The 23,517-nt window shown below is 46.9% G+C and overlaps 8 protein-coding genes across 8 annotated transcripts; 4 read left to right on the top strand and 4 right to left on the bottom strand.

The window, feature by feature from the left end:
• Nucleotides 1-1,480: 1,480 nt before the first annotated feature.
• On the top strand, nt 1,481-2,521 carry TRUGW13939_05717 (uncharacterized protein; the record flags this gene model as incomplete). Its single annotated transcript, XM_035488877.1, has 4 exons — nt 1,481-1,516; nt 1,593-1,937; nt 2,010-2,169; nt 2,232-2,521. The coding sequence occupies 4 exons, from the start codon at nt 1,481-1,483 to the stop codon at nt 2,519-2,521; spliced, it is 831 nt and encodes a 276-aa protein (XP_035344770.1).
• An 827-nt stretch (nt 2,522-3,348) lies between these two features.
• Nucleotides 3,349-4,967, top strand: TRUGW13939_05716 (uncharacterized protein; the record flags this gene model as incomplete). The annotated part of the gene is made up of 2 exons (XM_035488876.1): nt 3,349-3,370; nt 3,454-4,967. The coding sequence occupies 2 exons, from the start codon at nt 3,349-3,351 to the stop codon at nt 4,965-4,967; spliced, it is 1,536 nt and encodes a 511-aa protein (XP_035344769.1).
• A 508-nt stretch (nt 4,968-5,475) lies between these two features.
• On the top strand, nt 5,476-9,211 carry TRUGW13939_05715 (uncharacterized protein; the record flags this gene model as incomplete). The annotated part of the gene is made up of 7 exons (XM_035488875.1): nt 5,476-5,496; nt 5,558-5,955; nt 6,042-6,118; nt 6,188-6,355; nt 6,414-6,438; nt 6,500-7,120; nt 7,183-9,211. 7 exons carry the CDS (start codon nt 5,476-5,478, stop codon nt 9,209-9,211), a joined length of 3,339 nt encoding a protein of 1,112 aa, XP_035344768.1.
• Nucleotides 9,212-10,202: 991 nt separating this feature from the next.
• On the bottom strand, nt 10,203-11,794 carry TRUGW13939_05714 (uncharacterized protein; the record flags this gene model as incomplete). Its single annotated transcript, XM_035488874.1, has 2 exons — nt 10,203-11,416; nt 11,506-11,794. 2 exons carry the CDS (start codon nt 11,792-11,794, stop codon nt 10,203-10,205), a joined length of 1,503 nt encoding a protein of 500 aa, XP_035344767.1.
• A 1,721-nt stretch (nt 11,795-13,515) lies between these two features.
• On the bottom strand, nt 13,516-15,864 carry TRUGW13939_05713 (uncharacterized protein; the record flags this gene model as incomplete). Its single annotated transcript, XM_035488873.1, has 4 exons — nt 13,516-13,815; nt 14,468-14,583; nt 15,185-15,491; nt 15,709-15,864. The coding sequence occupies 4 exons, from the start codon at nt 15,862-15,864 to the stop codon at nt 13,516-13,518; spliced, it is 879 nt and encodes a 292-aa protein (XP_035344766.1).
• A 720-nt stretch (nt 15,865-16,584) lies between these two features.
• TRUGW13939_05712 (uncharacterized protein) lies at nt 16,585-17,952 on the bottom strand (the record flags this gene model as incomplete). The annotated part of the gene is made up of 1 exon (XM_035488872.1): nt 16,585-17,952. The coding sequence occupies one exon, from the start codon at nt 17,950-17,952 to the stop codon at nt 16,585-16,587; it is 1,368 nt and encodes a 455-aa protein (XP_035344765.1).
• Nucleotides 17,953-18,585: 633 nt separating this feature from the next.
• Nucleotides 18,586-20,597, bottom strand: TRUGW13939_05711 (uncharacterized protein; the record flags this gene model as incomplete). Its single annotated transcript, XM_035488871.1, has 6 exons — nt 18,586-19,688; nt 19,742-19,863; nt 19,916-20,126; nt 20,177-20,276; nt 20,335-20,364; nt 20,421-20,597. 6 exons carry the CDS (start codon nt 20,595-20,597, stop codon nt 18,586-18,588), a joined length of 1,743 nt encoding a protein of 580 aa, XP_035344764.1.
• Nucleotides 20,598-21,005: 408 nt separating this feature from the next.
• Nucleotides 21,006-23,283, top strand: TRUGW13939_05710 (uncharacterized protein; the record flags this gene model as incomplete). The annotated part of the gene is made up of 3 exons (XM_035488870.1): nt 21,006-21,158; nt 21,209-21,530; nt 22,196-23,283. 3 exons carry the CDS (start codon nt 21,006-21,008, stop codon nt 23,281-23,283), a joined length of 1,563 nt encoding a protein of 520 aa, XP_035344763.1.
• Between the last annotated feature and the right edge of the window lie 234 nt (nt 23,284-23,517).

Raw genomic sequence — 23,517 nt, 5'->3', positions numbered from 1 at the left:
TCTTAACCTCGCGGTGGGAGGGTAGTTGATATCAACATTGAAGGCGGGGTTCAGTACCCCGTGACTTTGACAAAACAAGTCTAGCTTGCATGCAGCTCGATACAGTCTGATACAGCTCATAAAATATAAATATAATAGGTTAAACTACATATATAATGTGTACAAAGTTAAACCAAACATCGCAGGTTCCTTCCTCTGTATAGCCCTGAATAATGAGCTTCCCACCTCCCTCATCAATTGCCATCCATTTGACAGGAACAAGGAGATAAAATAATACATCCCTATACCTCCTTTTTTGGCATTGTTTTATATAAGGACTGTCTATTTTTCCACACCAAACAGAATACTCCTCCAATGGCGGAGCTGAAATCGTTAAAGGATGCGAGAAGGAGCTTAAATACGACATCAGCACCTGTAGTCAGGTTATAGACGCACAACGTCTAACATAGCTTCCTATAATAACCATTAGCTTTGTTGTCGAGAGGCTAATAAATAAAAGTGCTAAAATATCTTATTCTCCCGTCCTTGTTTCTTTACCACCATATAAGCCTCTAGCCCATCACGAATTTCCCCTATTTTCATCACTAGAGCGGCACCGACAGGTACACTCGCAGAGAAGACTATGATACATTCAAGACCTACATGAAACCTAGTGCTAGGGATCTCGAACATCCAAGGCGCTACATTATTGGCATAACGCTAGTTGTCTCCCATAAATCATTTGTAGATGGCCTCTAATATCTATACACTTTTTTTTAAATGCAATTCAACCCGCTTTAAAGGCTAATTTATGGGAATAGAACTTTTTGTTAATCATACAGATCACAATAGTTCGAGGGAAATATACTATGACAAATGCATGCGCTTTCTTAGTGTTCTTGATCTTTTGCTTAAAGTTCTATTTGTAGAATATTCAATTGATATCATACTTGATTTGCAGTGATAATTTTTGTATAGGATTTTACATATAAACAAGAGCAAAATCTAGAAGAGTGGGCACAGGGTAGTCAATGATAGATCAATATTGTTATGACCATTATTTAGCCGTGAGTCGCTCGGACAACCTTCCGCGGATGACGTCGGGCGTTCCTGACAAGAGGGGAAAATCGGGGCAAAAACTCTTCGACTTATTAAGTTCAAGAAAGCCTTTCTCCACCAGTCTCGACCAGCGCAATGGCTCATGCTGCATCCATTGGCCCACAGAGGGGCGAACTGCCACCGCGGTCGTCATGAGCGAGAAAGAATTATCATCTCGAGTGAAGCGGCATCGCAACGGAGCACTGCAAGCCGACTGCACCGTTTTTTATTTTTATTTTTTCTCGTCTATCTTTTTCTTCGTACTTTCTCGTGACTTTGTTTCTGGCATACTTATAGAATAACTCAACTTATTCAAAGGGGTTTCTTGCTAGTCGTCTTTGTTCATCAAGTTAAAGATCTGATTTCTACCCCGCGATAGCTCGCTCAGTATCTGTCAGCAACCATGGCTCCCACTGTTCATTTTGTCCGCCATGCGCAGGTAAGTCGAGAAGAAGAATAGCTCCTGATCTGACATGCAGGTTGAGTAGTTCGCTGATGCGCGTGCATTACCACAGGGCTACCACAATCTCACAACTGCCAACCACGTTCTCCCCGACCCAGAACTCACGCAACTTGGCGAACAACAATGCGCCAAGTTGAGGGACACCTTCCCCAATCACTCTCAGATCGAACTGGTCGCTGCTTCCCCTTTGCGACGGACTATCCACACTGCGCTTCTCAGCTTCCAGCCCGTGTTCCAGGAGCACAAGGACTTTAAGCTTATCTTGATCCCGGAGGCCCAGGAAACGAGCGACGTGCCTTGTGACACGGGAAGTGACCGCGAAGTGCTCCAGAAGGAGTTTGTTGATCGGGGATTGCCGGTGGATATTTCGTTGGTTCATGATGGCTGGAACAGCAAGGTAACAAACAAACGTTTTGCCCAAGAATCTTTGGTTGATGGTTTAGACTAACCGAAATATGAAAATTTGTAGGAAGGAAAGTGGGCACCACAGATTGGAGCTCTCAGGAATAGAGCCCGCGAGGTCCGACAATGGCTTCGTGCTCGTCCGGAAAAGGAGATTGTCCTGGTGACCCACGGTGGATTGCTTCACTACCTGACCGAGGACTGGGAAGACAGCAGCCTTTACCAGGGTGAGTGCGCGATTAATAGCGTCCGGTAATAAACCAAGAAACTAACAAGAAGCTCGCATTAGGCACTGGATGGCTCAACACCGAGTACCGCACATACAAGTTCTCGGATACTGTCGACACGGAAGACATCGAAGGCCAGAAGCTCAGCGGAGACGACGCTACCATCATCGAGACACCCGAGTCCCGATCGCGACGAGGCAAGACTCCTGAAGCACCATCGCGCGACGAGCAGAAAATTTACTACAACAAGGGCATAGATGGCTGGGACGCACAGGGTCTGCAGCCCAGCCAAAAGGATCGACAATCGGCCAAGGTTCCAGAGGGAAAGGAAGTCGACGGTAGCCGTGTCTAGATTTTGATATGATTTGGATTTGAATCTTGTTGTTCTTCGAAGAAAGAATGCTCTCATTTACGCTGAATAGACGTTAGAAGAAAAAATCGTTATATCGAGCATTTAGAGTTTTATAACACAGCCCTCTCTTTTGACACGTAACTTCATTGAATGTGGAGAAACTTCTTGACAAATGCCTCATCAACGAGAAATGTTAGAGCTAGCTTTAGGCCATTAATATAGGGTTGACATTCGAGCCTGCTTCCCAAACAGGCAATTCTGCAGTCACTCGCTTCAAGTAGCACAAAACCTCATCGAAGTATCAATTAATGCAAACTGGTACTTCGCAAACAATTGAGTTTCTTTGGAGCTCCGAGTTAATTTTGCCAGAAATAGAAAATAGCTTCGAAAATAATATGGTAGCCTGGTGTTTGCCAAGAATCGCCCAACTGATGGCCCAGGCAGCACCATTTCGATATTGACGATATCTTTCGGGGGCTGTAGATCGCATCTGTTAGTCTTTCAGATCTAACAGCGTTGCTAGTAACTTTCTATAAGCATTCTGCGCTAATTAAGTGCTCTAGGAACAAACCCCAGGAAATAGGCCGCCATCCCAGGGCGCCTGTTGCTATATTTGGACACAAGCTCGAGTCGCAGGCGGGGCCGCGATCGTCCAACTCGGCGGAGGCGTCGACAGTGGCGGAGCTTCCTTACTTGCTCCTTCAATTGCTCTGCCGACTTTCTCCAATAGTATAACATCAGCGAATATTTCGTCTGTTTCATGCATCTGTCAATCGAGAATTTATTATAGTCTGGCAGACAACTCACTCCCCCGTTGACCAACCATCATGTTGGACGAGAACCTCCCGAGTACGTCACTTCACCTTCCCCCCGCGTGTCGTGTCATATAGACTCATGTTTGCGCACTGGACTAACAAACAGTACCAAAACAGCGTTTTATATGAGTCCGAATGGAAAGAATCTCACCAACAACGTCCTCTTTACCCAGCACGGAAGCGAGCCTCAGCCCAGCTACACGCTGCGTCGCCCCGACCCTTCCCAACCCGCCTCGCAGAACCGCTACGCCATCGCCCTCTACGACGCCTATATCCCAGATGTGCTATTCGGAGAAGTTTTGATTGTGCCCGAGTGGACTCAGCCGAGTCTCTCAGCAGACGCCATACGCCAGAATGGCGGCGTCGCTCCTCCGCCGGAAGCCATTATGCCTTCTGAATTCACCATCCATCTATACAACCCGGACCAAGAGATCAAAGTGCGCTACAAGCCAAAGACATGGAACACACAGCCATCGTGGGAGTTTGAAATGCCGCAGCAAACTTTCAAACAACCGTCGAACTCGACCCTTGACCGAACACAGAGCGACCCTGCCGCGTCAGACCTGACCCCGAAGCTGAAGTTTGTCTGGCGCAAGGACGGCTCTCTATCCAAGGATTTCGCATGCTATCTCTCGGGCAAAAACACCACTCCCGGTGCTAAAAAAAAGAACAAGGAACCTGATATTACGATCGCCATATTCAAACAATTGAAAGAATTCACCCTTTACGAGCCGAATCTCTACCGAGTGGAAATGGAAGACTTCAAGGGCCTTGAGGTCGTCTTGATGCTGGGTGCGGTCGTTATCCGGGACGTGTTTTTCGCGCCGATGAAGGATACATTCAACGTTTCCAACCCATCTGCCCTGCCCTCTGCTGGACGTTCGAAAACACCACCACGCAACAATACTACCGTAGTAGCTGCTGATATACCTCGCCCGTCGCGGCCGCAGGTGACAATCCCTCAGCGAGACACTCGGCCTGTGTTAAATCAACCAAACGTCGATCCGCGCATGAACCGTAATCCAGATGCTGAAAATGCCAGGAGAAGGCAACAGCAGCAGCAGCAGCAGCAGGCCTTCAGCGAACGCGAACGACAACGACGACAGCAAGCCGAGGAAGAAGAAAGACGCACAAGGAATCTGGTCGAGGCAGATCAAAAAGCACAGCGCAGGAAGGAGGCCGAGATCAACCAGGAAACCGAACGACTGAAAAGGCTCTATGGAAGAGAAGACCAGCAATCTCGTCACCAAAAGCCAAACAATCCAGCCCACCGTTCTCAAACTCCCGGTATCGTCGTTTCTTCGGCAAATCCGACTCATCATGCCAGGTACTCTCACTACACATCTCCAACCCACAGGCCGCAGCAACAACAACAACAACAACAACAACAACAACGACCGGGTCCGTATCTGCAAGCGCCAGGAAAACACCGCCCTTCCCAGTCCGTGTCCAGCCTACATCCTCCTGCGCAACCTCCACGGCCGCAATCGTCTGCGTCCTTTTTCGGCGTTGGCCAGAAGCCTCAACCTGCACCGCAACTTAAAGAGAAGAAAAGCTTCTTTGGTTTTCGCAAGTCATCATCTGACAATGATCCAAACAAGCTAAACAAGAAACGAAGCTCAATGTTCTAGTCAGCATTTGAAGTAGAGCAAGTTTTTCGGCGTTTAAATATTTAGTCTCCCTTTTCCTACTTTTCCTTCTCTTTTCTTTTTTTCTTTTTGATACCCCGGTTTCTCTGGGAATGGGATGACGAAAATGGGTTTGTATGTTCCCTCAATTCTGCAATTTTTTTTTCTGGCGTTTTAGACATTGCATTTATGACTATAGGTTGGTCCTACTTTTGCATTGTAGCGTGTGGTACTATTTTATGTCTCATCTATTCAAAAGAATCTATCTAGCAATGACAAGGCAGTTTTGGTTAAAACTCAACGTGCAGCAGTAAACACGTTGGGCATTCGCCCTTTGGCATTCACTATTCGATATGAGTATGCACGTGTTGACATCGTGCAGGGAATAGTGGCGCAGCTCAGCCTCGCCTCGCGTTCACATGCATAAATAGCATTAAATGCAGGTTGGCACCCCTTCTAGATTCACGGAATTTGTCTCTCGTTACAATAGAGACTGATAGTGTATTATTCAATGTTGATGGTGAACTCCAGTGTGAGTTTCCCTAAAATACGATATTATGGATGGCGGTAGTAGTATACTTGCCTTTGTCCAGGCTGGCCTAAAAGTATGCAAAGGTCTCTGGACATATTACGACACTTGGAAAGATTATCAAGAAGACGTTGCCGTTATTTGTGATTCTCTGACTGGCATTGAAAATACCCTGACGCTTTTACAAAACTCGATGACAGCAAGGCCGAAGCCGCCCCCAAATGAAGCTCACGATGAATCTTGCCGAGACGCTGTACAACGATGCAAAGCCACTATGGGCAAATTAAGAGAAAAGCTAGGGGAAATTGAAAATAGCAATAGTTCCGGCGGACTTCGACGTCAGGCCAAATTCCAGTGGAAGAAAGTCAAATATCCGTTCAAGGAGAGAAAGATCTTCAAGTTGCGTGGTCTTCTGGTGGAAACAAAGTCGGATCTACAACTCTTGTTGCATGTTTTGAGATTGTGAGTTGTAATTGAGAATTTTCCGTATACCTGAATTTTCCATTAACAATGAATTCCATAAATACTGATTCTTCGATCGTTGCCAGGAACCAGTCGGATCAACTGTCATTGAATATGGCCAATGCCAATGAATATGTGACAGACTTGCAAAAGTCGAAAAAGGGTAGGTCACATTCATCGGTTTGCAGATTTAGTTTCATCTTTCTTTTAACATGATCTCTTTTTTTTCTAGATAAAAAGTACAAAGAAGTCCTCGACTGGGTGTGTACAGTCGATCCATCAGCCAAACACGGTGATACAAATTCAAAGAAAGAGCCCGGTACATGCAATTGGCTCTTTCAAAGACCCGAATTCGATGAATGGAAGACACAAGGATCGGTTTTGTGGATTAAAGGCGAGCGTGAGTATCATCAATTGCTGCTTCCTCTTCCTGCTTTTTTTTGCTAACAAAAGACCAGTTGGCTGTGGAAAATCAGTTCTCTGGTAAGAAGTCAAAAACAACTTTGATTTAGCGCTCCTATATCTAATTTAAAATAAAAAATAGTTCCGCAGCGATCGAACATATGAAGCTTTATTGCACAACTACACCGGGAACTATACTTTTATACTATTATTTCTCCTTCACTAATCAGTCCTTGCAAAACACAACCATATGCTTATCATCACTACTACGCCAGCTCTGCACAGAATCTACCAGCATCATGGCCATGGTAGAACAAATGCACGAGAAATTCCATCAAAATCACAACAATCCCAAAAAACTGGCTTTTGACGATGTCCAAACATGTCTTCAGTCTGCAATTGCAGAGCTGACAAAAGATAAGAAGGATGTATATGTTGTAATTGATGCTCTTGACGAATTGCCAGATGACCGAGAAGGGTTACAGAGAGCACAGATGTTGAAGTGGATAGTGGAAACATCAAGCCGGGAAATACACCTTCACCTCTTATTTACTAGCCGAGTGGGCTTCAGTTGTATCGACATTGAGAAAACCATGGAATCGCAATCTCGACTGTACAAAATTTCCATTGACGCGGTCACGAACCACGATGACATACGGTTATATCTCGAAGGGCAGTTTCAGGGTAATAAGAACTTGAAAAACTTGGGAAATGTTGCCCGGGTGAATATCATTGAGAAACTTATTGGCAAGTCTGGTGGGATGTAAGTCCTCCAAATTAATCTACGAAGCCTACATTGGGACACTATTGATAATGGATCACTAGGTTCCAATGGGTTAGCTGGCAGCTCTATGAATTAAAAGGTCTCCCCCCAATTGCGAGACCGAAGGACATTGAAGAGGTTATAAATTCAATGCCGCCCACCTTAGGCGAGTGTTATATGAGGATATTACAAGGAGTCAACAGCCGATTCCAACCCGAGATCGCGAAGGCGTTACAATGGATATCGCTTTCTCTTCGGCCCCTCGATGTCAAAGAGGTGAACGAGGCATGCATCATCGACGTTACCAAGTTACCAGCTATCAATGGAGGTAAATTCCGTGCAGAGGGTATTGCAACCTGTCTGTCAAGTTTCGTGACTCGAAGAGGTTATAAAAATACCGAACTATCTCTATGCCATTTTTCGGTAAAGGAATTTTTATCGAGCACAATCCAAGACAGTGCATACTCCAGGTACGGATTCAGAGAAGGTGTTGCCCATGCGTCCATCGCGGAAAGTTGTATTGCCTATATCTATTACTACAGTCATTGTACGACGAAACTGAACACGCGAAGCGACTTCAAATACTTTCCCCTTTTGCTTTATGCATGTCAACATTGGTTTCATCACCTGAAGCTTGCCGCAGAAGAAGAGCAGGAGAGACTCGCTCCGTTGGTCATGGGATTTCTTACCTCTGGGGGTGTATATTCCTATGCTCTGACGATATACAATCCTCTTTATCCGGTAGGGCCGTTTCCGTGTAAAATTTATACTTTGGCTTCACCATTTGGCTGGGCGGCTGTTCTTGGGCTGGAGTTTCTCGTCAAACGGCTTTTGAAAGAAAGTCAGATAGAAATCGATGCGATCCATGATCCTGTACCGGGACACGAGCCGAGCGCAGGGATTTCAACTGAAATATGTTCCGATAGCAATCATTCCCCGCTTCCTATACTGACAAAATTTGACGATCCTATCCGGGGGACTGCGCTAATGAATGCTGTTGCTCGTAACCATGAAAATGTCGTCCGGCTACTGATTGAAAACGGGGCGGATCTTCATCACATAGAACAAGGGTATGCAGGGGACAGCAATAGTGCTTTATCCATCGCGTGTGATAACGGAAACGCCAAAATGGTGGGTGTCCTCTTGGGATATGGCGCTGATCCAAACGAAATCTGCGGAAACTGGTCTGCTTTAGCATCCGCTACCTTCCGTGGAAGCTTAGATGTTTGTAAGTTGCTCTTAGATCGTGGGGCGAGTATTAATTTGCACATGGAACACGATTCAAATGGCCCATGTGACATTTTATCTATTGCGGCGAGAAACGGGGATGTCCAATTGGTGGAATTATTTCTTTCTTGGGGCATTCATATTGGACCTCAAGCTCTGCTTTGGTCACTATGGCCGGAGGAAGAGATGTACGAGGTAGATGATGAGACGGACGATGGGACGGACGATGGGGTGACCTATGACAACCAGGCAATATCAAAGAAAAGGGTCTGCGAGTTGCTCATTCTCCATGGCGCAAATCTCAATCCGGACCCGACAGGACTTTTCGATACCCCCCTTGCCATGGCCCTTCGCTTCAAGTGGTATGATATTTTTGAATTAATGCTTCGCAAAGGCGCACGAGTGGATCCCAGTGATCCTAGTTGCCTAACTGCTGGAAACATATTGATAGCAGCGAGCAACAGTGTGGACATGACCAGGCACATTCTGGATATGGGTGTTGATGCTAACGCGCCAGGTGTTTTCGTAAAGCCATTTGGTGAGGAGGATTTACCTGCGACCGGGTTTTCAAACGCGCTACAAGCGGCAGCATTCCGTAACAATCCTGGTGTTGTTGAATTGCTGCTGGATAGAAATGCTGATCTCAAAATTACTGGTCCGCCTTATGGCAATGCACTTTACGCTGTGGCTGGACGAATAATCTCAGATCAATATGTGTCGGATAGTGACGTATCAAAAGCCCTGAAAATATGCAAAATGCTGCTTGCAAAGGGGGCAAAATGGTCTACAAAGCATCTTCCAGAAGACAAAGAACTGAGGGAGAACTGTTTGCTTGGACGTTACATGTATCGTGCCCTATGTTGAATGGCAGAAGGCCAACACTCTATTAAACACAAGGTTTTAGTTGCGAAATGCATGGCTCGTGATTCAGGGTTGACGTCGAGAAGTATGTTTACATGTATTTCTACCTGGAATACAACGAGTCTGAATTGAATTGTATAAATCAAGCTACTTATACCAATCAAATAGATGATATAAACAAACTGGATGATATAGAGGGAAAGGTTATGCGTGTGAGGAGTATATATGAAGCCCTACTTTACGGTATCCAACGAAGAATAGTCACATTGATAAATGTCAATTTAATAGATTCTATAGTCAATACTAGAAAAAAAATATATATTAAAATAAAATTAATAATGGCTTTGTCAGAAAGCGCCTGTAAATCCATGTGTGGATAGATCAGCAAGCCGACTCGGCACCGAGTCGGATCCTGCAGCCAATAAAAAAGGGTTTTCCCAAAGGGGTTTAGTGTCTTTGGAAACTCTGCGTGTCCTTCCGGACGCGCCCCTATATAGATTCTTATGTACACAAGCAGCAGAGTACTCAGTGGTTTACCAGCAATACTACTATCCAGTTACATCCTCAGGCCATTGCCGGCCGCTCCCCACTGACATGCTCCATTCTAGGGCTCTAGACCTCACCCAATTCAACAGGCTTTAAGATTTATATATTAGAACTAAATATTTATACGTCATATAGTTAGTTACATGTAGCATATAGATTCTCTAATAAAATTATGTAAGTGGGTTGCGTCAAGAGTCTCATGAATTTTGCAACCGATAGATGGCCAGACTTGCTTCGCCCGAAAGTGTCCGCTACAGTGCTCGGCATGTATGTTCACAGAGAAGAGCCAACCATGATCAGCTGGAACTTTACATATCACATTGAGGGCGGTTGTCTTACTTGGAAATAGAAATTGACGCCGGTGATTGTCTGGTTATGGAACTATATGCAAGTCGATGTTATCTACATAATCACTGTGATTTGAGGTTCCATGTAAAGAAAGTTAGTTTCATCGTGAATTGAGGGCTCGTTTAACCTCCCTCAATATCCCCATGGCTTCCATTTGACACTTTTGCACAGATCTAAGTAACACCTCGGACACATCACCGACATTGCTGTCCTCGGCATCTCCATCAAGTGTGTCATAACGATCTCTGGGGCGTCGAGGATGCGAAGATTCCGAGACTGAATGTCGCTGGGGTCGACGGCGGTTCAAGTGTTGCATTGCTATATAGATACGCTGGAGTAGCTGTTCCGCTAGCTGGACAACAAGTAGTGCATTCAGCGAAGAAGGGGCTTGAAGCGAGAAGTCGCCAATCCTGAGCGTCGGGAAACGCGGTAGACATGCGTTATTGGGAGCATCCGTGCCACAGACAGTGCTGGAAGGGTGATGGGTTGAAGCAGAGGTTGATGGTCGTGACGGGTGCGGACCAAGAGAGGTATGTAACCGGTGAAAGATGGCAGAGTAAACGTCGAGGAGACGGAGATACGAAGAAAATATGAGCAAGAGAGTGCCATGGTCGGGAGAGTCAGCAAAAGTGCCCCGTAGGGAGCCATTGGGAGGCGTATGTTGGTTGTTGAGTATTTCGAGTAGCTGCAGCGTAATAATGAAAGTCTGATCAACTGCTACGTCTTTGTTTGGGAGGAACGAGCCATCACCATCAGGGAAAGAACCGTAGTTTGAGGAGTGAGTGCTTGAGCGCGGTGATATTAGGGCGGCATGCTGATATAACTTGATATTGATATTAGATAGCCTGCGAACCCAAGTGTCTCGCCGTGACACACGAGGGTTCGCATCCCCCCCTGAGGCGTAACGAGGTGGTCCTCCATCTTCGACTGATTTTTGATTGGAACTAGACTGATAGTCCTCGCTGAGCAAAGACTGCGGTTGATATGGCGACATCTGGCCGATTTGGGTAGTTTGCAATATCCAAGGAGTCGCGGCAGATGCACTAGCATAGTCTGCGGATGTGTCACCGGGGTGCGAGTTCATCTGTGAACCACCAACGTCTTTGTAAGGTGCTGCAAAGAACTCAGTATAGGTTGTCTTTGGGCTCTCCATGATGCTATCCGACGAAGAGAGGGATATTTGCTGCGCTTCGTCGTGCTTGCTCAATGGTCTTGTGGCAGGATGGAGGCTATACTCGGATTTGTCTGCATCTTGTGAGGACCAATCCATCGACCCCAGATCAAATTGCATTATATCTTCTATGCCGACACAACCTGTAGAGAGAAATATTATGTCAACACACATGCATATTCTTCCCTTTGGCGTAATGCTAGGGTGGGAGGGTCAAGGGCAGAGCATGTACCGTCAGGGTCTGATACGCTGTGCAACATTTGGTTTGTGGTGGGACCTGGAACATTGTCTTGCTGCTTTGCATTTGAGTTCGAGTCCGCAGCAGAGCTCAAGGACTGATCGCCTTCTTCGCTGTCTACGGCTGGTCCTTGCCGTGATTTTCGTACACGGAGAGACGGGCTGAAGACACAATTGACCCCGGCTTTGATGCAGCGAAGGCAGCCACTGGCCCCGTTTCGTTTGCATCGTAGTTTATGATTATGGCATCGGTCACAGGCGCGGCGAAATTGACCTTCATCCATTACGGCTATGCACGAGCGGAACCAGGACTGTCGATAGTTGATCCCTGATAAAATGCCAAAGGCGATAAGGGAGGGCACCAAAAATGGACAGTACCTTTTAAGTACAAATTTTTAGAACTCCTCGCAGAACTCCTCGTATACTTCGCTTAGCCATTGGAATCGGGGCTGTGTGTCTGACACAACGACATCTCTGTCCGTTCGGATTGGAGGGTCATTGGAATGGATTGGATCCAAGGTCTTGGGCCGTCTATGCTGGTCTGCGTGAGATATCTCCAACGGCTGAGAGCGAGCCAATTCGCAAGCCTCTGTTTTGTATAGTTTGCCTAGTAGGGAGTCGTATTGACAGGATCCACTTCTGACATGACACGAATTTTTGTCAGATTTAACAAAAAAGTTCTCCATCAGACTAAATAATTATGTAAGCAGCTAATCTATTTTCGGTAACTGAAAGGCTATAAAAATTATAAGGACAGTAGCCTACATGTGATGGCTGCTGCCAACAAATGTTCTTAAATTATTATTGGTTTAAATTATCCCATTAAATTCATTAGGATGACACACTTTTTATTATGCAAATGGACCTCATGTCAGGTTTTACTGGTCAGGGTTTCTATGGAACACTATTATGTACCGAGAAAGGCCCACATATAAAGAGCCAGGCCCGGGAAAGCCTGCAGATCCCCCGCTTGCCTAGTCCAAAAGTTGCTAGTAGTGCTATAGTACGTAGTAGCCTGGTTATAAACATCATCTCAAAAGACCCCTACTTCCTAATTGGGTTGTATCTCGTGATAATGAGGGGTAATGACATCATTCATGAATCCCAAAGGGTAGAAACCATACTCTTTACCCTATTTACTTTATATTGTCTCTATACCGAGTAGGCTCCTACTATAATAGGTTCCAATACCCTCAGACACCACCCGCTTTAAAACATATCAGATTAAGTGGCAACTTCGAATCCTTAAACCCACTATTCAGACGAGACGCTATCTAAAATCTGATTCTGGACCCTGGTTCATCAACAGTAACCCCTGTTATGTCGGCACCTCCAGAATGCAGTAATCCTTGCTTCGTCACGTTTTTCGACGCAATTAGACCCTGCGAATGGTTAGGGTTAAGTATATAGCTGCAAGCAATGTTGGCTTGGCTACTACTACTGCTGCGGCTAACTGCTTAGTTTTCTCGGCCTAATTTAGAGTAAATATGTAGCGGTATGTACCATTGCGGCCATTGACTGTGTAAACCATTAAGTAGTTCCGATATCTTCGTGTTTCCCTGTCCTGCACAGAAGTTGCCGCATTTGGGGTATCCGAATGACAAGGAGGTAGTAAACAGCCCATAATGATATCTCGGAGATTTCGTCCAAAATAAGCTAGACGCCACGAAGCCAATCGCCCCCAAAGTACGCCATTTCCGCAGATCTGAGGCCTTAGGATCATTTGACTTCATTGGTTAGTCGTGGGTACATCCGGGGAACAAATTACACCACATATCCAGTGGTTGAATTTAACGTATTACCTTAAAGACTAGTTAGTACTTTGACCAAAATAACTAGGTCCTATTATAATAAAGGCAACTAATGATAGATGTATGTGTTCGTGTGGTGATGCGTTATAACACCCACCCCTCCCAGCAAGGCAGAAAGGAGGAGCAGAAGATGTGAAACGTAGTACGGAAGTTGGAGAGAGAAAGGCAATATTGGCTTGTAGGGCGTTACTATTTTAATGCATGTTTATGGAGTAATAACGTTTTTCCATCAAAACCCACATTGACAACCTGGCCGGGGCCATCTTGTCTTGCACATACGCTTCGACCCACCCCAAGAATATTCTCTCCGCTGACGAGTGGGCCTCCTCTTCCTGCAAGGCTTTGAACTCAGGGTCTTCAGGAACTACTGTGAGCTGCGCGAGATCACGCAAGTAGAACTCCACCTGTACATCGTGGTTGCCTATGATCCACTTGCCTCCCATGTGTGTGTTCAACTCCTTGGTGGCGGAATGGGCGCGGTGGGGGTTGAAGAACTAAGTTGCAGCATAACGTCAGCGGGACATGGCTCACTCTGGGCTTTCTACAAATACGAGGACTAATCATACCATTCCCTAACCCCTAATTCCATATCGGGCGTAAATCTTTGCCGCTCTAGAACAGTGATCCTCTGTTGCCCAGCGATAGAAGTCAGCTTCGGAAATCTCTGGGTTCCCGAAGTCCGCAACCGCAATACGGAGAAGGCGCTGCGTAGCTTGCAGTTTTGGACGAATGGCTAAAAATTTTATTTGGACCCTTGATGAACGGTTCTTGGCGAGACTGGTTCAATGAGAATGAAAAGGAACAAGTAGTACAAGCGACTAATGGTATATATTGTAAGGAAGTACCAAGCAATTTGACCGAGAGAGAGCTTTCTACTCGTATTCTAGTCCGAATAGCCGGTAAAAATCCTTGTTTCCTTTAGTGACCCCGAGTGATCCCCTCTCTGAATAGCTCCCCTCCCCGAACCTTCACATACTCCGCATAGAATGGCGTGTAGGTAGGGGACCCATCCTCAATGTAGACTTCTACCCGCACGGCGTTACGTGTGGCGTCGGTATTGTAGACGTTTATTGAACACCAACGTCAGTGTACGTAATCAAGATGGCGAGCCAATTAATTTTGGCGTCTCCCCAGTTCCAATCTTACCTGGTAATATTGTGGTACTCCGTGCCTAGCATGTAGTGTACCGGACCACACGTTGTATGTGGACCATCTTGTCTGTAAACTAGGGTGATCGTCTCGGGTTTGGAAGACGTCGTTACCTATCAAGCGAGTAAGCAAACCCCATATTGATGTGCAATTTGCTTGGTGCCAGCAATTCGGTCATCGGCGGTTCGGCGGTGATAGTTAGTAACCCACGACACCATCGCCAACTCTCAACCACGAAGCCGATGCATGTGATTGCCTTGAATTTTTCCTAATGTTCGGCGCAAGCAGTGTGCTTTGTAAAGCAGGTACATGGTAGTAAGATTACAATAATTATTCCGTTGATGATCACGTGCTGTACTGTTTGCCCTGCTAGTATTTCTGCTCAGAAATCATGTTCAATATGTGGTGGGAAGGCTTTGAAACGCTCTGTGTAGCGGCTCAGATCTCTAACGACTTAAACCTCGCTCTATCCCGGACCTGCTTTAACCCTAGCTTTAACGGTAAAGATGGCCTGATAGACATTGGCAAGAAAATACGCTGTTGGGTGACCAAGCGATATGACGTGGCATTGCAAATGTATAAAACTGACACCGTACGGACGAGTGATGTTATTGTGGATACGGATTTTTCCTTCTGGTATACCAAAATCATCAATATCGCTGACGATCTCCAAAAATCTTCGTCTGAAAATGCAATTGAAATCGATTCAGGCACCCACGCCCAAATCCAGCTTCCCGTAGGCAGGCTTCTCATCCTTCGTAACGTTCACAACCTTGCCCTGCTCCGCATAAACCTCAACCCAGCCTAAGCTTGCTCCAATCGGGACTCTCTCCGCATCGATCCATGGAGCTTCTTCCGACTGTAATTTCTGAAAGTCAGGGTCGTTGATGATGCCTTCCACTGCCGCCAAGTCGCGCACGTAAAATTCGACAACGACGTCGTGGTTGTCGACAGTCCATTTGCCCCCAAGGCGTTCATTCAGCTCTTGAACCTGGTCTCGCGCCGGCTTCAAACTGAACAACTGAAGATCATGTATATGTTAGCTGACTCCATCAGACTTGATATCCTCGCGTTACACGAGGTAGGCGGATCAAAAACCAGACTGTAGCTGAGGTTTCTCTACTCGGCGCCACCATAATCTCACCCGCATACTTCGTTGTACACAGGCGGGCCCTGTGCGCAGCACCCAAGATGACTGAATACGAACGGTGACTTTCGAAAGTAGAAAATGCACTCACCATGTCAAAAGTCCGCACACCATGCTTGGCATGTATCGCGGCTGCTCGAACACAATGTTCCTCGGTTGCCCAGCGGTGAAATTCTTCATCAGAGATATTTGGCTTCTTGTAATGTGCGATCGACAGCCGCAGAAGCCTTTCGGGAAGGGGGGACATGATGCAGGGTGGATTAGGTATGATTAATGCAGTACGATGGCGTGACAATCACTCAGTGCGTAATCTTCCATAACGTGGATGCCAGCGGCCTAATATGTTCGCCCGCTGGTCAAGGTCATCGCCGAAATTTTCGAAACGAATCCTTTGCCACCGAGACCGAAGATAGTACCGAGTTTCTTGCATTTGATCTTTCGGTGCTCTTTGCAAACAGTTTTTCACCGGCGTGTAGTCATGCCGGTGATCGCCTACTTGATACTAACAGATTCAAAGATAGGCAGATGATCAGCGCTCACGGAGAAGGAGACAACTTCGGCGCTGAAGACACTGAAGGAGCTGCAGAAAACCTTTTACGTCTGTATCCTACTAACCATGGGTCGGTGTTTCAATCTGAAGGTTGCAAAACTCTCCAATACGGCGTGTAATCACTCGATGAATGTCAGGTTCTGCCTTGCGCAATGCCAAAAGGGTTCAATTACTACTAGTACATGCTTGGAGATAGAGATATGTATTACTACTATAAGCTTACTAAATACAGAGCACTTCTAGCAAACTTTCTTCCACCTATATCAATTGATCACTTTAATTCTAGCTCTAGCTCTCCTCTAAGGTTTTAACTTGATCCGGAGCAATCATGGCTATTATATATTTCGATGTTGATTGTCGTAGAAGATATACCCATCACTGTCCCCAAGTATTCCACGCTTCCTGTTGTGGTTTTCCTCAAGGCTTCTTCAAAATAGATACAATATCAGGAACTCCATTAGTACTGAAACCTTCGCGTTTAATCGGTGCTCCACCCAACCTAAGCGGCTCCCTCTCAATTTTCCAAATTTTATCAAGCCACCCAAAAGTACGCTGCATTGAATAGCCAAAGGCGCCAATCTTAGCCTGCAGCCCACCAAAAGCGACATCCGTAGCGATCCACTCCTCCTTATCCTCAGCTTTCAGATGCACAAGCTTGTCCGTAATCCTACGCGTTGTGGTGCTCGGGTCGAAATAGAACGACGACCCAGCGCCAGTGACCAGCACTGGACATTTCACATCATGCAGGACCTCTGACCCGTCAGCACGACGGAGCGAGAAATCAAGCATACGTCGAATCACATCATATTCGTTATCCTGACCCAACGCCCACTTCATGTGATTGAACTCCCAGCGAGGTTGAAAGTTGAGCGACGATGTGACTCCGACAACGGCGTTGAAGACTGACTTGGAAATGTAGCCGGCCCTGAAACCTTTCCACAGCCAGGCTGGTACTCGGCCTTCAGCAAAACTCTCCATCGAATAGAATCCGTCGACGCTGATACATGCTGTAATACGGGGATCGACGGCTCCACGCAGGGCATAATACCCGCCCATGGACGCACCGGTGATAGCCACGTGGTCTAGATCAAGATTGGCATCTGGATGCTGCGCCGCAAAGTCCCATATATGGTCGAGTACCTTGCACACGACGACCTCCCAGTCAGGACGCATCGCCAACTTCTCGCGCCGTAAAACGATACCCTGTCCTGGGCCGTCAAAGGTAAGAACTGCGTAGCCTAGGCTTGGGCCCACAGACGCGTTGATAAAATAGATCTCTTCTTGCGTAGAGTCACCGCCACCGGTATTAATGAGGATAGGTGTCTTGCCGCTAGGGAGACGTTTATTCAAGGGTGGCAAGTATAGATATCCTGGCAATTTCACGCCATCTTCGTAGTCTATTTCGAGGAAGTGAACCGGTGCATCTAGAAGCTGAACACCCTTCCGAAAGTCGCGAATTGAGCGCTCGATAGTCGGCAACACGCGCTTGTCGTAACCGATGGGGCCCTCATTAAGCATAAACATGGCCGATTGAAGATATCGGGCTGCGCGTAAATAGCCGCGACGGGCAGCCACTTGGTCCCTTGAATCTTCTCCCTCTTGGGCAATCTGCTCGGCCTTTGTGCCGGCTTCGCTCCAGGCGTCGTACCAGCTCTCGGGATCCAGGTCCTTGATTTTGCTTACTGCCTCGAGAATTTCTGCGATCTCGCCGCCCTCGAAAGGAGCCATGGCAAGGAGTCGCAGGAACTCGAAGTTGAAGAATGGTGACTTGAAGAAGGTGTGCATTTTGTTTATGAACGATGAAAATTCTCAAACTGATTTGGCGATGCCGCTGGCCGACTTATTCCAAGTAATAAAATGAGCAGAGAACCTCTTGTATAGACTCATAGGCGAACCGTGTACCAAAGATATTTTGATTAGAAGCGGAATATAAACAGTGATTAGGTGTCGTGCACTAACCTCTCTTCTACATGCCCGGTTTGTGCCACGCCGAACCCGAATGTTGCCGCCGAACCCGATACAATAATCGGCGTTCAAGCGATCAACTCCTTGAATGAACGGTTGAAATAGAAAACAGCTAGGAGATCTGTTTTTCCTTAGATTTTCTATGAGCGAATATGTTCAGTTTGGGACACCGTTGTGAGCTGATACAAACTCGTGAGAGTGTCTCTTAGTAATTCGCTCAGAATACCCCAGTGTAATTAAATCTATCAGAAACCAATGCATTTAAAAGTGCTACTTGCGATAATAAGTTTGATAATACATGTAAGTTTTGATTAAAGCATTTTGTGAACAGCCACAAAATATAATATGTTCCCACGCCATACAATATTTAGTGAGTATATCCACTGAATAGACCATGAAACTGGAGCTCCCCAAGTATCGTACGCAACTTGGCCTAGGAGGTTCAGGAAGTGTCTAGACCTGGGATTGTCCATTCTCGTGTGCCGCCTTCTTCTCTTCTTCCTCCAATCGATTTTGCTCCATGGTATCGAGTCCTGTCTTGTGAAGCTTGTGCTCTTTAGAGAGCACCTGCTTACTGATTAACAAGCTCAAGAGCAGTGCTACACCAGCAAGTGCAGTGTAAAATATCCATTCAGTGCGTATGCTCGAAGTATACACCTCATTGATGACGCGTCTCTGGTCATCCGGCAAAGTTGGGATTAGAGTTAGCGTACTCGATGACTCCCCACCGATTATCTGGTTGGCTAGTTCGGGTGGAAAGGAGTCAGTAATCTTGCCCGACTGCTGTGACATGCGGTTTTGAAAGATAACGCCCCCAAAGACAATCGACATGGCAGTTGCAATGTCACGAATGAAGAGGAGTGTCGTTGTTGCGGCCGCGATATCTGCAGGTTTCGTGAGAGTGAATATGGCCATTATTGGAGCCTGGAAGACCGGCCCGAGTCCGAGCCCAGATACTATCTGGTAGAGAATGATTCGTGGCCAGGATGGAGAAGGCTTGAGGTCAATATAGAGACCAGTTCCCAAAAGCATTACTACCAAGCCGATGTAGATAGGCGGTCTGTATCGGCCCGTCTGGCTAATGTAATATCCGCTCAAGCTTGACAAAACGCACAAGGTGACTGCTACTGGAAGTAGATAGACGCCAGAGAGGAGGGGAGTGGCACCGAGGACGCTCTGGAAGTACAGAGGAAGATAGTAAAGGTTGGCGATAAATATGGCCCCGTGTAGGTATGCGATACCGAAAACGCTGACGTTGGAGATGGACTGGAAGAGTCTCATTGGAACGATGGGATATTTGGCCACCTTCCATTCGACCACAACAAATATGCCGAGTGCCACCACCCCAAAGATTATGAGGCAGATGACGATGGCCGAGTCCCAAGGGTATGCAACGCCACCATAGCCCAGTCCTAGTAAGAACATAACGGTTGCGCAGACCAGCAAGAGCGTGCCGAGCCAATCCATTGCGAGCAACCCCTGGATGATGGGTGTCTTAGGTGTGTGGACCTTGAGGAAGAAGAAGACGAATACAGCGGCAACACCAGCAACGGGAACTATGAAGAGATGAGTTAAAAGTGGTAGAAAGGGTTTGAAAGGTGTGACATACGATTAATCCAGAAACACCATCTCCAACTGACGAACTGGGAAAAGGCTCCACCAATTATGGGACCAAGCCCGCAGGCCAAACCCCAGGTGACACCAATTATACCATAATACTTACTTCGTTCACTGTTTTAATGTTAGGCAGACTACTCGTGATGATGCGCATTTGATGACTTACCGGGGACTGAATGCATCACCAACGACTGTCGCTGACAAGCCCAATATTCCACCACCGCCTATACCCTGAATCACTCGTCCCGCAAGGACGGCATGTATGTTAGGGGCAACTGCACCGATGAGGGAACCGATGAAGAAGACGAAGATGGCTCCAAGCAGTGCTGGCTTCCGGCCAAAGATGTCGCTAAGCGCACCCCACGGGGGAGCCGAAGCTAGTGTCTGAGTTAGCGCAGGTTGTAGGAAGAGTGTGATAAGGTCCTACCAGCAGCGGGAAGCAAGTAGGCAGTTCCTATCCAGGCATATTCGACTGGAGAAGCATCGAAGGATTTAGCTATGGTTGGGACTGCGGTAGATACGATGGTCTGCAAGAGATATTAGCACTGGATATGTCCGTTCGCGCCTTGCAATCTGCAGACGTACCTGTTCAAGGGCCGCAATGAATGTAGGAATCTGTCGTAGACAAAAAGTTAGTAGCTTTTCATTAACCCCGTTGTCTTTCCACTCACGCATATGGAAACGACAAGCAAGAAGGCTTCCGCCTTGGTCAAGCGCTCGGGTTCCTCATCATCTTTTGGCGGCTCCCCTGTGCTGCTTGGCTTCTCAATCTCATCTCCTGTGGGCGGCGAATCAATGCCAGGAACAGGCTCCGACGGCGCTTCCTTGTTGGTGCTGCTGTTGCTCATGATCGATTTGATGCGAGTTTGCAACTGGTGCGTGTTTGCGACAGACTATGAGGCTGGCAGTGTGCAGAAGTAGTTCCCAGTAGAGAGAAAACTTCAGTGTTGACGACAAAGCCTCGTGTTTGGGGCTCATATTGGGATCCACAATAATACGAACGATGTAGATCCGCAACTGCCAAGAAACATAACCGCCGAATCTACTTCCGAACCTTCGGTAGTGACTAATCATCGGCCCCACTTACTGCCGAACGCTTAATCTGACCACCTCCGACTAAGGTTTCGGCTAGCCGATTCGGGTTTGCTTTGAAGAAGGACGCCGAAGCATTGACCATATATGTCCCCAATGCTACTGGCCATCATGCGTCTGACCTTACTTGCCCATCTTTCACATCTGCAGTAACCGATCACGCAATGAGTACCAAAGAGCGACTCCTGCGTCTGACCTTGGCGCATTACCGGAAGGACGGCTGCTCGGAACGGGACTGTCACTTTTTCGGGACTATTGCTCACGCAAAGGAAGTCGCAACCCTGCATTCCAGCAAGGGTCTTGTCTTGTACCATCAGGTTAGATCATTAGCGTCCTGTTTCGGAATCATGCTCAAATTGCACCACAGGTATTCTCGACAAAAGACACGCGAGGCGCCCTCGAGCGCTTCAAGGGCGAACTGGGTGCTGAATGGTCAATTGAGGATCACGATTTCACTGTCGAACTTTATGTTCGTGATCTTGAAACCCTGCGTGCCATCGCATATGACCCGGTTCGCCAAACCTTCCCTGAGAAAGAGGCCCCGTATCTCAGCGAGCGTCACGTGGTCGCGAGCCTCGCCTGGGTCGAAGTCTTTGTTCAAGAGGGCCGTGTTGTTGGCTTGGGCGAGGACGGAGTGTCGGCTTACAAACCTTCCTTTGAGGAATTTGTCGCGCCAGACGGTCCACTGAGTAAGATATTGAAATAAGAGGCTACGTAGGACCTGCATATATGCTACAATCTCATATCAAACCTATCATAACGAGCAATACACAAACCGAGTCACCGTGTGCGAGAACAAAGGTTTATCCTCATGGTGGCTTCATGTACACCAAAAAAATTCTCCCTGTGAAAACTATTAAAAAAGGGTAAAAATAGCCAAAATTTTAAATTTATAAAGGCCAAGGTTAGCTAATTATGTAAAAGTTATAAAAGTTCCAATCTATACTGTAATTTCTAATGTCTCTACATAATTAAATATAATTCTAGCCTTAAAGTTAGATATTTCCTAAGCCCATCAATTGATACGCAGACTAGAAGTAGTGGTGGAGCTGGGTGACGGCACGTGCGGGGGGATCCGACCTTACCAGACGTTAGCGGCTGTCGCCACCGCTAGTGCCGCTCAGCTCCTCGTTTTACCACCTCCTTTCCTCCCAACATCCTATACTCATCGCGAACTGATCAAGCACGCTCCCACATTTACGCGTGCCGTTCACAGTGTGACACACTTTTTTGGCCGGCGTCACTATGCCCAATCCCGTCCAACGTTCCGCCTGTGACAGGTGCCACGGCCAGAAGCTGCGCTGCTCAAGGTCCGGACATGGAGGCCCTTGCATCCGTTGTACAAAGGTAAAAGCTGTTTGTACCTGGACCCCCTCTACACGCCGCCAGAGCGAACAGCCAAACCTTCAAGAATCTTCTATCGCAACTCTGGCCAGCAACGATGATGGTAATGGAATCGAGTCCATGACGCCGTTGAACACATCATTCCCCCCCAGTCAGACTGAGTTCGATTTCAGTGCGCTCAGTACATGTCCGCTGTCGGACAATCCAACGACGGACACCTGGTCAGGCCCGACTTTTGTCGACCTTGTCTCAGGATTCTCGTCAACGTCTAATGCTTCTCCTACGGCCGATCCCTACCTGCAATCGGGGAATGCCGCGAGCACTTGGCAGTATCGATTCAACCAGGAGTGGGCTATGTTGTCTGCAGAACAACAATTGCCTCCAGACGATGGAATGGTGCGAACTTGCCCCGGTACTCCTAAGCCTCAAGATACACAAAATCTGCGACTCTCTACTATTCGTGGGCTCTCGGATCTCAACGTTGAAATGTTTACACTTTCTTCCACGATACCTAAGCCTCCGACTTCTATATCACAACCTAATAGCTGGAAAAACAAAGACTTTGCGATCGACAAGACTTTCCAGTTATCACAGCGTTTGATAGAAGTCCTTGACAAGCTGTACCCGCGCAATTCAGAGTCTAATAGTTACAACATGACACCTCCGCAGGAAGATGCATTACCGGCGTTGGCTCCGAATGACTCTCCATCATTCGATCAATCGTCTTTCTTGCTCGTACTTTCGTGCTACCAGCGTCTCATTGAAACTTACCATGATATTTTCGGAAACATGCAAGCGTGTTTGGACCGCTCCATGATAACGGCGCGCGAAGATTACGTCCAGATGCCCGACATGAAAATCGGGTCCTTCTCTGTACCTGATTCCTCTGCGCTCCAGATCACGATGATCTTACAACTGTCTAGGCACCTGTTACGTCGGATGGGCACCATTATCAAGTCCCTTAAAACGAATTATAATGGTACAGACACGAATGATCTGATGACTCTTACATTTAAGGCGGTGAATACCAGACAGGATGAGTTGATCGAGACGATTAATAAACTTCGAAATAGCCTTCTTTCATTAGACATACTATAGTCTATTCACACTACTTTCCTAGCTCCGAAGCGTACTTCCCATTGGCTAGAAAACCATAGCAGCTTTTGGATTGCTGAACCACCTGGGCAACTGCCTGGTCGACAAATGAGTAGACGGCGTGCTCTATATCGTATAGTGGAAGGAATGAGCGGCGCGGTTCGCAAAGGTTCTATATACGCTGAGGAGGGTGAGTTATGATCGAATAAGCCTGTTGGATGCTGTTGATAACGATCG

The sequence above is a fragment of the Talaromyces rugulosus genome, chromosome III (assembly GCF_013368755.1).
Source record: "Talaromyces rugulosus chromosome III, complete sequence".
NCBI classification, from domain to species: domain Eukaryota; kingdom Fungi; phylum Ascomycota; class Eurotiomycetes; order Eurotiales; family Trichocomaceae; genus Talaromyces; species Talaromyces rugulosus.
This window is presented reverse-complemented; position numbering and strand designations above follow the sequence as displayed.